This window comes from Octodon degus, unplaced genomic scaffold (assembly GCF_000260255.1).
Source record: "Octodon degus isolate 3935 unplaced genomic scaffold, OctDeg1.0 scaffold00093, whole genome shotgun sequence".
NCBI classification, from domain to species: Eukaryota; Metazoa; Chordata; class Mammalia; order Rodentia; family Octodontidae; genus Octodon; species Octodon degus.
In genome coordinates, this window is record NW_004524669.1 from 4,828,648 (window position 1) to 4,841,618 (window position 12,971).

The following is a 12,971-nucleotide window of genomic DNA, read 5'->3' on the forward strand; positions in this document are numbered from 1 at the left end:
TGTATTCATGTGTGCATCTGTGTTGTGCATGTGTGGGCATGATGATATGAGCATCTGAATTGTGGTACATGTGCACACTTTGAACACACGGAGACAAAGCCATGAGATTGTGCTATTTATTGAGGATGCAACAGGAAAGGCCTTAAAGAACACAGGGGAAGGGAATAGCATCCCTCTTCTGTGTTTCTGGGTACAGAAGAATGAAGAGAGAGACCCAGAGTTGTGCTTGGTCCCACTCAGAATGAGCCATGATGCTGTGTCAGGAAGGCAGGAGCCTGGGTCACTGTTGCCTGGTGGTCTTTCAGTTCTCCTGAACACAATCAGTCCCCAGGAGACAGGCACTGAGATGAAGTCCCGGCATGTGAGGGGCATCAGTCTGAGGCTCTAGGAGTCTAGTGATATAATAGGACTCAGGCAGGGCTGGCAGTGGAGGACAAGCTGGAGCTGGACTGAGCTGTTTGTGTGGCTGGGGGACCACAGCCAAGGAAGTGCCCCTGGGGAGGTCTTGCACCAGACATGGTAGTCCAGACCTGGCCAGGCTCAGAAGACACAGATGGGAGAACTAGATTGATGAGGGGCTCAGGGGTAGGATCAGCAGGGTAGAGGTGGGGTTGACAGCAGGGGTAAGGTACAGAACTGGGATCCTAGGGTTAGAGAGGGCATGGATAGCCCTCTCTACCGGCTGCCTTTCTTGGAGGTGGTGCTCAGGCTGGAGCCTTTCCCCAGGGTATCCTTGTAATCACTGGCACTGCTCCGGTTCCTGCCTTCTCCACCACGGACACTGCACACTCCAGAGATGCAGCTAGTGCTGTTAGCTACGTAGCCACCACTGACAGTGCTGGGACGTAAGCCATAGCCACTGCTGCCACTGGTGCTGCTGATGATGGCTATAAGGGAAAAGCTGGGGTCAGTATCCACTCAGGCACAGTTGAAACTGGTTTCCCTTCCCCAGAATGGACAAGGCTCTTTAGGGGCCAGGGTCACAGACACTCCCTTCCCTTAGGGAGAATATCCCAATGACACTTTCCCCCATGCCCTGCCCATGGCTTCTTCAACTTGTATCCAATCTGACTGAGCCATGTGCATAATGCTAAGAGGCCCATCTCTTTGATCCAGGTACCCATTGTCTTTCTGGACACACATGCACTGTCTCTCCTATAAAGCTCTTGGCTGAACTCCCAGACTCCAACCTCTCTCCCTTACAAGCTTCCCAATAGACTACAGGGCTTTGATGAACTCTTTCAGCCCTGCTGATAGACCCAAAGATTTAATGCTTGTCTTGATCTCTGAGATCCCCCATCTGTAATTTCCAAGCCCAGGACTGATTGAACTTGCAGGCTCAACTTCTCCAGCCTCACTTGGGCTCATTTTCTTAAAACATGTTCTTTGTTCCCTCAATCCTGGTGGCAACAGCTATCCCTCTAGGAACAGAGGATGAGAAGGACAAAAGAACCAGGAAAGAGACCTGGTTTCTAGCTATGACTCTACCATCTGGCTTTATGATCTCAGGCAAAGCTTTTCCTTCTCTAGTTCTTAGATCCTTCATCTATAGCCATGGGGTGTGACTAAAATCACTTCTCACATACAGATCCTACAATTTTAAACCAAAACACATAAGTACTTACAGATGCTGACAGGGGAAGGATATTCTCCTGACATCCTATTAAAGAGAGGAGTAAAATGAGAAAAAGTTAAAGCGAGAGAAAGTAATGATCTAATCCACAATCTCTTCAAAGTTATTATCCCATTAGCCTTGTGGGTGTTTCTGATCCCAGTGGGAACCTGTAAAAACTCCAGGGATTCTTTGATATAGTCAGAGTCTGAGAAATTTTAGGGGGCCATTCCTGAATCTTTGGGTGTAACCAGGTGATAATCTCAGCATAGTAATAGTTTGCAAGTGGTGCACATGTTGGAGCAATAGACCAGTCCCAAATACCCAGCCTTCCCATCTCCTTAGCACATCAAGGAAGCCAAACTGGTGGCCCCAACACACCTCTATCAAGCTCCTCACCTAGACAGATAAGGGATATGGAAGAAGCATAGTAGAGGAATCAGATTTTGAGGGCCAAAGCATATCACATAGCATCTCAGAGTCCAGGCTGATATAAGCATTTAGTGAGTGGCTACTCATCTGCTCACAGCTAGTGTCATCAATTATTAGTATCCCCTCTGTCATCACCACTCATCACTTCCCAACAACTTATTTTTTTTCTGGATAAGGATGTGTTTGATTTTCTCCTTTGGTTCCTCCAACACCTAGGGGTTGGGGTGGGCACTTCCTGCTCAAGCACAGCCAACCCACCTGCACTCCTCACTCTCCAGCAGCTTGCGGTAGGTGGCGATCTCCATATCCAGGGCCAGCTTCAGGCTCATGAGCTCCTGGTACTCGCGCATCATCCTGGCCAGCTCATCCTTGGCCTGGTGCAGGGCACCCTCCAGCTCATCAAGTTTGGCTCGGGCATCCTTGAGTGCATTGTCCCCTCGCTGCTCAGCATCAGCAATGGCTGTTTCCAGGTTAGAAGCCTAAATAGTTAGAAGGTATAAAATTGAAATAAGTCATTGGCTTCATCTGTACCCAAACCTTTTAGGATCTCAGGGCAGAGATACTCCCCACACTCTCCATATACATAATATCTGCTGTAGTTGAAGGGGCTGGCAAGTTCTTCCTGAGCTCTAGCTCCATGCCTTGTGTGGAGATGTTTGTGGTAATGAGAAATCATGCATTCTGCCCCACTGAGAGCAGAACCCATGGAGCACCACTTCAGTTCAATGCAGAGACATTTACGAAACCACACTGTGCCCAGAGAGTGAAGTGAGTATGAAGATTGGCTTTCTGCTCTTGTGTATCAAAGTCCAAAGGAGGTGCAATGGCAGCAGTTGCCAGGTGTGTGGGCCCACAGACCAGAAGCATGGGAAGGAGACTCCCCAAGAGCAGCTGTTATTTGCCAAAGGCTTAGTGAATGCCCAGCACTAGCTTAGTGTGCCCATTCCATTTACTAATTCAGCTCTTTCAATCTAATGGGAATAAGAGAGAAGCAGGGGCTGGAAAACTTCAGAAAGTGTGACAAGTACAAGGAAACACAAATGTCTAGCAAACAGACAGCTACAGAGAAGATCCAAGCCCTCTCTGTGGGGCAAGAGAAGGACTCCTGAGAGAGGCAGCTTCAAACGCAACCTGCTTGGCATGAGGAGGAGATTAAGTGCTCAAAGACAGCCTGCTCCTAGGGTTGGAAGTAGTGAGCTCCTTGTCCTCCTCTCCTCTTATGGAAGGTATCAGTTTGGTTCTTATTCAACTGATCCACCTTGCACCCACTCTACCTGCCCTTGCTTCTGGCCAAGGTCCCTTACCTGCTTCTTGGCGTTCTCAATCTCTGAGCGGAGCCTCTGGATGAGCCGGGTGAGCTCTGTAATCTCGTTCTTGGTGTTTTTGAGGTCATCTCCATGCCGGCCAGCTGCTAGCTGCAGCTCCTGGAACTGGGGACCCAAACACAGAGCCATGGGTGAGGATGGAGAAAGTAATGGGAGCACATGGAGCACCCAGGTTGCTGATTCCATGAGGTCACTAACTGGACACTGCCTCTATTCTGGGACCATCAAACCCAACCCACATGCCAGGTAGTATCAGCCCCACCTTAGCCTCAACTCAGCTCACCTTGGTCTGGTACAGGGCCTCAGCCTCTGCTTTGCTCCTCAGGGCAATCTCCTCATACTGAATCCGGACCTCATCAATGATGCTGTCCAGGTCCAGATTCCGGTTGTTGTCCATGGACAGGATGACAGACATGTCACTGATGTGAGACTGGATCTGAGCCATCTCCTACAAGGGGACATGGAGGTGGTCTCTCAGCTTGACCACTACCAAAGGCTGATGACCTCACCCAAGTCAGGTGAAGAAACTCAGGGATGCCAATTTGGGCCTGGAACCCATAAATGTCACCTCCCTGGGCAAGTTTCTTGCTGTGCTTCCGACAGGTTCTTACTGCCATGGAGTAGGGCCTACTCCCTCCCTTCTCATTCAGAGAGTGGAGATTGAAGAGCTTCACAGGGCTGAGACAGGAAATGGATAGCTTCCTAGGAGGCCTGTGGTGACTATCCCAGCTTCCAAAGAAGAGTAGTGACTGGAGTCCCACAGAAAAATGGATTGAAGATTGAGACTTACAGCTTCAAAGAGACATTTGTAGAACTTAATGTCCTGGTCCATGGAGTCCACCTTGGCTTGCAGCTCCACTTTATTGGCATAAGCAGCATCCACATCCTGAAAGATATCCCAGCCAGCCCTTCATATTTGGTCCAGTCAGAAGCATAATGCCTGCCTCCAGCCTGGGCACCTTGCTCAGGAAAATAGACACCCTCCTTTCCTTGGGTAGCCCATGAAGATTATGGAAGAGCTAAAGATGCAGCCCCTTTCCTCCAGACCATCCTGAGAACCTGCTTTATCACCAGCAATGGGATGCTCCTCTTGGGAAGACAGTCTTAACCATGGTACTATCAGAGACAACCTGTGATGTCTGAGTCAGGTCCCCTAGCTGCAGGGGAGCTCTTCATATTAGGTTCCTTTTATTTCTTCTTTGGCAAGCCTTTAATCACTATTTCTGCCTTCCCTCACCATTTCTGCATCCACTCACTTTGGGAGTGGTGCCAGAGCATACTGTCACCCCCACACCAGCCAGTCCCTGTACTTGGGGCTTCCCTCCCCTCACCTTCTTGAGCAGCACAAACTCATTTTCTGCAGCAGTCCGCCTGTTGATCTCCTCTTCATACCTGTAAGAAGGCCAAGGCTCATTGCCTCATTCCTTTCACCAAGAGCCCTTGTTCCCCAGGAAAGACCCAGAGTGAGGAGAAGCATGCCAGGGAGAAGCACATGGAGTGGGAGCTACAGAGCCCTGGGCAGTGGGGTCAGCCAGGAAAGGAGACCTCCCAACTTGGGGATATGGACCAAGCTCAAGAGAAGAGAGAGGTTGAGGATCCACCTTAGAAAATTAAGAAGAAGCATGCGGAGAAATGCCCCCTGGGAAATCTCAGAGGAAGCAAGAAGCAAGCTGTCCTTCTTCTCTTCCAACTTGAAGAAAGCATCACATATGATGGAGTGTCTCCACTCCATCCAGACTAGTCTGGGAGGTAAGTATACAGAACCTCTCCTTCCATGTGAAGACTCAGAAGTTGTGGCAAGTGTGAGAGGTTTACCCATGGTGTCTCTAACCCAGACCCGAGGACAATCCTCTGACCACTTCCCAGCTAACTAAACATGGGGCCAGAATATGAGGAAGTAGGACAGGAGCAGGGAGCATGTTCTGCACTTGGTAGAGTGATTCTACTTGGTATGACCATGACCACCTCTAACTCCCAGAAATTTTAAACTGGAGTGACTGCCAGTGTCCTTTAGAGGAACTTAGACAGGTGTCCAATTGCAGCAGTCAGTCCTCACTCACCTCTTCTTGTAGTCCTCCACCACATCACGTACGTTCCTCAGCTCTGAGTCCAACCTCACTCTGTCTCCAGACAGAGTCTCCAGCTGCTTCCGCATGTTGCTGATGTAGCCCTCAAGAATGGGCTCCAGGTTGTTCTTGCAGTTGTTCAGGTCCAGCTGCTGCAGCAGCTCCCACTTGGTCTCCAGCACCTGGTTTTGCTGCTCCAGGAACCTCACCTAGAACCCAGAGCCCAGCTTCAGTTGAGCCCCTAGAGTTGCACCTGGCTCAAGGTCATTGTGCAAATGCTGTGCCTTTGACATCTTCCTAAACCCTTACTTAATACAGCTGCCTCGAACAGGAGAAATTAACCCTGCTTCATGGAGAGAAAACTGAGGCAAGGGGCAGAGCCACCTCTTTCTAAGGCTCATTAATTGTGGAGCCCAGAACTGAGTTAGTCACATGTCCCTGTACTTCATGCATCCCAATCATCATAGCCACTATGCCCAAATCAGTGCAAGGCATGAGCCTGCCTGGAAACACCAAGACTGAGCCAAGTCAGTCCCCATCTTTTTAGAAAAGGTGACCATCTCGTGACATGCCAAACTCAGTGAGGCCTGAGTCTGGAGCTTTTGAATCCTTTCAGTTCTAGTGTCAGGCCCCAAGTCCATCTCCTCACAACCTCTTCCTTTCCTGCCTTTCCCCTTCACCAGAGCAAGCATGGTATGTGCCAAAGACAGGGAGGGGCTCCCTCTGAGCCAGGAAACTCACCACAAGAACTGACCTTCATGTACCTCTCTTGTCTGATTCTGGAGGCCCTAATGGTGTCTAAAATGTGACTTTCTATCTGAGTTCAATGACTTTTTAAATAAGGTTTTGTTTTCCAAACTCAGAAAGCACAGGGCATGAGCACACTGTGTGAGATTCAGCGTTGAGACAGGATTGTCCACTAGCAAGCCATCCAGCCCTTGGTTTGATTTAACAGATCCTGAATCCTTCATAGATGCTCATGAGCATTAAAGCACAAGTAAACCTACATCTGGGAAACCACAGTACATATTTGCACCAGTAGAGCCATTTAAATTGTGGACAGATCCACCATCTTCTCTAGCTGCCTGAGGTTAAAGGTTTGTTCTCCTGAGACTAAAATCACTGAGGACCAGCCCAGGCTTTACATCTGCTTCCCTTTCCCCCTGGGCATGCTACATTTGTGAATAGATCTGTCTTTATGCCCACCTTTTCTCCACATCTCTGGAAATCTCCCCTTTGTAAGGCCTGACTATTTTAGCTAAAAGTCAGTCTACTCCAGTCTCCCTAGGCTACAATCCTGAGAAAACTTGATCTTCCACATGTGACACAGCTGGAGGACTAAGAAGCTGCAGGGGCAGTCCTAGCCTCTGAGGCTGAGCTGGAGGCTGGAGGGCATCCTCTAGATAAGAAAGCTAGGTCTGTAGGGGCAGGCCCATCTCTGAGGCCCCATGACCCAGGCTTTGTCCTGTGCTGACTTGTTCTTGATGTTTGACTGTCCCCAAGCCAACAGAGTCCTTTACTTTCCTCCCCTGTATCTGAAGGCAGGAGACTGAGGCTCTAGCCCATCTTTTCCCATCCTCCTAATAGTGTTGGGCTCAGTGTCAGACTCTGATCTTTGCTGACACATAAAGAAGGGGTAATCATTTCTTATCTACCCAAATCAGAAGTCTAGCTTGACTAGAAGATCTCTTATAGCCTTGTCTAGGCTCATGATTCCTCTCCTTTGAGCACCCCTTCCCTGGCTTCTAGAGATTAAAAGATAGTAACAACCACCATTTTGGGGAGTATTTAGTACTTCTCAGGCATCACGCCAAGATCTTCAAATGCTTTTTCTTTTCTAAACCCAGCAAGCCCCAGAAGCTAGATTACCATCTCCATTTAGAGATGAGGAGATAAAGGCTCAGACAAGTGAACTTCACAAAGCTACACACTAGGTCTGTTGAGACCAGGGCTGAGGTTCATTCAGATCTCAGAGCTCTAAGGAAGCCTCTTTCCCCCAGTACTCTTCCACCTCCCAGTAAGCCCTTAGCCAGCTGAAAGACTCATGGCAAGGACATTTGGGAATCCAAAGGGCCCAGAATGATGACAGGAAAGGCTCGTCATGTACCAGTCAAGTATCTGGCAGACAAGGCCAATGACAGGAGAGGCCAGGCTTCTCTAACCTAATCTGGAGCAGCTTCTCTCTCACTGGTCTTCACTACACAGTTGTCTAAGGGCCCCTGATTTTAGCAGTGGTACAAAGCTGGCCTTCAAGAGTAAAAACAAGATCTCTTCCCTTTAGATTTCTGGCTGATTTCCTCGTAAGCCTCTGCCAGTAGGAATTAAGCTTACCTTTGTTATCTCTCTGGAAAAACAACACAGAAAATCTTATACAAAGCACCTTAATGATGGAAATTAGTTCCCTTGTCCACAGTAAGTGCTTCTTCATGCATAACCCCAACCTCCATGCTCTAACAAACTCATATTCCAAGAAGAGAAGGAGGAGCTGTTTAATAGGCTCCTCTAGTCCTACAAGACCCACCTTGTCAATGAAGGAGGCAAACTTGTTGTTCAGCGCCTTGATCTGTTCCCGCTCCTGGGCGCGCACCTTCTGGATCTCGGGGTCCAGCTCCACATTGAGGGGAGCCAGGAGGCTCTCATTGACGGTGACCTGGTGGATGCCTCCAGGTGGACACACAGTTGAGCACATAGGCCCCAAAGCCACACTGCCGAAGATGCTGCCCGCAAAGCCACTGGGCCGGTTGCGGCTAAATCCAAAACCTCCATTCTTTCCACTGCCACTGGCCACGTTGAAAGAGATGCTCCGGGCGCCCCCCAGGTTGTAGAGGCTCCGACTGCCAAAGCCCCCGCTCAACCCTTTACCTCCTGCCCGGTAAGAGGATGAGCTGCCTCCAGAGAGCACTGCAGAACAGCCGCTGAAGCCTCCCTTGGCAGCAGCTCCTGGCTTGCAGGTGAACTGGCGGCTCATGGTGCTGGTGGAGACGGAGCTTAGGTGCAAGAGAAGGAAGGCAAAATCCCACAAAGGCTCTGCTGGCTGTAGGGAGGATTGGCAGGTGCCTTTATATGTGCTTGGCATTGGGCTTGAGGATGGGCAGTCAAGAGCTTAATTCGTGGGTTTGGCTTGCCTGGGAGCAAGAAGTCATTTTCTCTGTGCTGAGCTAGAGATCAGGCCTCCCCACCTCTGAAACAACATGAAACCTTCAAATTGCTGGGCTTGCACGCCTTGCTCATGTAATTTGGGTCTTATCTCATTAACCTGCTGTTATAGGGTAATTTGCCCTTTGGCCTCAACTCTCTGGGGGGATGTCATGGCACATCACTATCTTGGTCCTGATTAATCTTCTCTGGGTTGTTGGCTTCCTGCCAAGGCTCAGGGAACAGAAGTGATCTTGACTTCCTTGGTCAGGGCAGACCACTGAGTGGAGTATCTGAGGGCTCCAGCCAAAGATGTATCCTTTTTCTTCCCAGAAAGGGATAGACTCTTTAGGAATCGATCTTCCCTGAGCCTCCTAGAGACTTCAACCATGCCAGGAAGCAGCTGCCTTTGCTGGGGGATTAGAGGTGGAGGAGCCCTGTCTCTGGAATGGGGCCTGTGCAGTCAGGCCAGCACCAGCCATAGACATGTGGCACCCCTGTCCTGCTGCATGTTCTCTAGAGAGCCAGATATCTACACTTGGCCTTTCTCCAGCACCCATTATAAGACTAGGGGCTGTGCAACGGAACGAGCCCCTCACAACCTGAAAAGAATGAGAAAAACAACGGAGAATGGAGTTCAGGTGGGAATTCATCCTCCCAAAGTACAAAAGAGACAAAGAGAGAGAGTGGCCCATGGCCTGGACTGCAAGAACAGATAGATCCCTGAGTGGTCCACTTCAGTATTTCTGTCTGTCCTGTAATGTATACCTGCAAATGAGAGTTGAAGCTACCTGAGGACAAGAACCACCTGGTTAGCCTTTAAGAAGTTCCTGTCAACATGAGCCCTAAATTCCTGCATTACTTGTCCAGGTCCAAGGACCAAGAGCACAGGCTGGCTGGGTCTCCCCATGACCCCAGTACTTGGGGCAAGTTCAGGCCAGAAAGACCCCCCCAAAAGAGATGAGTAGTGAGCTCCAAGCCATCCTACTCTGGATAGTCCTATGTGCCTGCACCAGAAGATCTGCTCTCTGTCTTCTCTATCCTGGGTCACTGACCTGGGGACAGACCCAGTCCCTGCCCAAGATTGCCCTATTCAACTCGTGATTCTCTCTGAAGATTGCCTTGTGTGCCCAAAGCCCCCTGATGAGCTGAAGGTCTTGACTGGGTGGGGCACAGGAGGGAGGAGAATTCAGAGACAGGCTGGGTCAGGCTTTCTCTCCTGCTTGGGAGACTGCCTTTCTGCCATCCTTCCCTGCTCCTTTCCATCTTCTACCCTTCTCCTTGTACCTGCTCTTGCTCTAAGCCCTCACTCTGCCTTCCTCAAAGGTCCTTAGGGCTCTGCTTACCTCCCTCAGCCCTTGGCCCATTCTTGGCTGTGTGGAAGGACAGTGACCCTGAGAACAGCTCCCATGATTTTCTCTGAGGGCCACATCACACATCATCACATATCAACCTTTGTGTGAATGTTAGACCAGACCTGAGGTCACTTCTCTTTCCCTTCCTCCTTTATCCTTCTTATCAACCTCTGCTGAATCCACATTGTACCCAATATCATGCCAGTGCTGTGGACGTGGGAGTGTGTGGCATAATGCTAAGGACTTTTTAGTGCTCTTGGCATACAATCATGGCACACCAGTCCTCCACCAATGGCTCTGCAGCTGTATTTCTCTGACATGCATGGCAAAGCCACAGCCCAGCTGTGATGTCCTGCAGCTTCTGCCCCTGCTCCATCCAACACTGTGCACCACCCAACCAAGAACATCTCACCCACTGACTTCATCTTTAATTACCTCCAACATTTGCCAAGCTGTTCCCACCTAGCCAGGATCCTCCTCTCCCCATCTCTTCATACCTAAGTCTCTCTGCTCAGCTGCAACCTTGCTGGAATCACTGGCCCCTCTCCTCCACCTCCTGGCTCCTGTATGTGTAAGACTGATACCTGTGTGTCAACTACTCTATTCCTGGGGCCTGGGTGAGGGTCCATGTGCCCATGGACACCTTCCTCTGTACCCTCCCTCCAGGGCCAGTGTCAGCCTCTGCACACCCCATCCTGGGGAAGGAGGACCATAAAGAAAATGGCTCCTGGTTGGAGAAGCATCCAGCAGCAGAGAGGCTGTGTTGGGCCTGCATCTGTCTGGGGTGATAGCAGGAGGGAGCCTGGGTGAGGTAATGTGCCGGACTGCTTCAAAGTGCTGGATTAAGGAAGCAGCCTGGGCTCCAAGTACTTGAATCTCACTCCCCCATTCTCCTTTGGGGCCTGGGGTTCCCCAACTAGGAATAGGACAATGAACTCTGATGCAAAAATGGTAAGGATCACATGTGTTTGTTTATATGAAGTGCTGCCACAATACCTGGTACAAACTCAGTGCCCAACAACTGTCATCCATGCCTACAAGGAAGGAGTAAAGCAGAAATCATCCAGTCCTCCCCCTGCCTTCCTCTCCCATGGGGCACCTGGCTCAGCACGTTCTCACACAGTGGCATTAGATACTGAGAACAAGGAAGGGGCGGCATGCCCACAGGCCCAGGCTCTCCATTCAAACCATTCTTGATGCCGGAAAACCTCCCCTCTAGAAGTAACAATTCCAGCCTCTGTCTAGCAAGTACCTGCCAAGTACAATGCTAAGTAGGAAACACTTAATAAACATTATCTCATGTCCAGTGGTATTGATTTATTTATCAAATTTCTGTCAAGTACTGATAGGGGCAATCCAAAAAAAAAAAAAAAACTTATTCTCTGTGTCCCTAGTCTTGGCTTCCCTCCAGATACAGGAGTCCCAGGAAGAAGCCGCTCATCAAGCTATTAACATCCTAGCATGAGTTAGTTAATCAGATACTGGCCATTAAAAATGAAACACCCAGTGTTGTTGATGAGGCTGATGACACAGGAGGAAGCTGTAGAGTTCTAGAACACCCACAGGAAGGGTGGGCCCAGGTGAGGCTCCTGGGGTGTTTGCATTTTGCTAGAGGGGAGAAGAAGGGTAGACAGGGCCTCAGGTGACCAAGGTCACAGAGGTCTTGCCCTTCCCTACTTTAATTAAGGCCTGGGGAGATCTGGGTGGCAAGAGACAGAGCCCCTGCTCTGGGAGGCTTTCGGCCCCGTGGAGTGGGCAACATGTGGACCAACACAGTCCAGCTTTGTGTGAGAACTGACTTCCGAGCAATGCTTGGTGTCTTAGTTACTTTTCTCATTCCTGAGACAGAATACACAATCCCCAAAGCTAAGTGGGGAGAAAAGCTTATTTGGCTCACAGCTTGTGGAGGTTTCAGTCCATAGCCAGCTGGCTCCAAGCAGAGTGGCACATGGCGGGGGGGCATCAGAGAAGAGAAAGCGTTCATGGCAGGCAGAAGGCAGCAATGCACGCCAGGAGGTAAGATAAGCCTCTTTCTGACCCTTATATTGTGTCCAGTCTACTGGGATTAGTGTGGTGCCAATCCAACCAGTGGACTGGTTTGGTAAGCACCCACCTTAGTTTTAGCACCTTTAATCCTAGCACTGTAAATCAGTCAAACACTCTAGATTAAGCCACCTCTAAAAAAGCTCCACACATGACTGAACGAGGCTTTGGGGGACATCTAGACCCAAACCATGTCACTTAGTAAGCATAGGTGGTCACAGCTGAGTCACAGTTTTACTCATATGTGAAATGGCTGGGGGGAAGGATTGTCAAATTAGAGAGTTCAATCTCTAAGGTACCAGGAATGTCTAGTTTGGGCAGTAAGGAAAGAGAAAATGGCTTGTTAAATTACATGTGCATCCATTTACGTATAAATGCCTCCAGTTTATCTTTTTTATAGCTGTATAATATTCCATTGTATAAAAATATTCACATCATTTTTATTTATTCCTCAGTTGATGGGCATTTGGGTTGTTTCCAAGGTTTTGCTATGACAAATTGTACTGCTATAACAGGGGTGAACATGTATCGCTGTGGTACAACTAGAGACCATACTCACAGGTGAAGTAAATCAGACCCACATGTGTAGACATCATATTGTCTCCCTAGTAAAAGAATCTGAAAGAGCAAATAAAATCCAAGAGGTACAATGGATACTGTGAAAGGGAAAGAAACTGTTCAAAGGGAAGGAACAACTGGGATGTGGTAAAGGAGAAAAGATAGACAGAAGGGAGGGAAAAATGTCTATGTATACACACAGGATAGCTTGGATAACTGTTAATTGATAATCCTCCCAAGAGCTGGGATTACAGGCACGCACCACCATTCCCGGTCTCAATCGCCATCTCAGCGCGCTCCACAGGTGGGGCAGGCATGGCAGACTGGGGATTGAACCCCAACCGCTGTGTCTGCCTAAGCAGGTGCTTTAATCCACTGAGCTATTTGGCCAGCCCTATTTTTTTTAATTTTTTGATAAATTTTGCATGTTTGTATCTGGTATTTG

The 12,971-nt window shown here is 49.3% G+C and overlaps 1 protein-coding gene across 1 annotated transcript; it reads right to left on the reverse strand.

The window, feature by feature from the left end:
• Positions 1–675: 675 nt before the first annotated feature.
• LOC101585754 (keratin, type II cytoskeletal 71) lies at positions 676–8,467 on the reverse strand. Its single transcript, XM_004637857.1, has 9 exons — positions 7,957–8,467; positions 5,430–5,644; positions 4,701–4,761; positions 4,160–4,255; positions 3,653–3,817; positions 3,349–3,474; positions 2,303–2,523; positions 1,626–1,660; positions 676–887 (listed from the first exon to the last, which is right to left on the reverse strand). The coding sequence occupies exons 1-9, from the start codon at positions 8,401–8,403 to the stop codon at positions 676–678; spliced, it is 1,578 nt and encodes a 525-aa protein (XP_004637914.1). The 5' UTR covers positions 8,404–8,467.
• Positions 8,468–12,971: the final 4,504 nt, after the last annotated feature.

What these genes read in the sequence shown, in the direction of transcription:
- LOC101585754 (XM_004637857.1), bottom strand. Translation starts at nt 8,403, where the DNA reads ATGAGCCGCCAGTTCACCTGCAAGCCAGGAGCTGCTGCCAAGGGAGGC. An exon ending in AGGCCCTGTACCAGACCAAG is followed by an intron (nt 3,475 to 3,652) that starts GTGAGCTGAGTT and finishes TTGGGTCCCCAG; the next exon opens with TTCCAGGAGCTGCAGCTAGC. An exon ending in CTGGAGAGTGAGGAGTGCAG is followed by an intron (nt 1,661 to 2,302) that starts GTGGGTTGGCTG and finishes TCTCTTTAATAG; the next exon opens with GATGTCAGGAGAATATCCTT.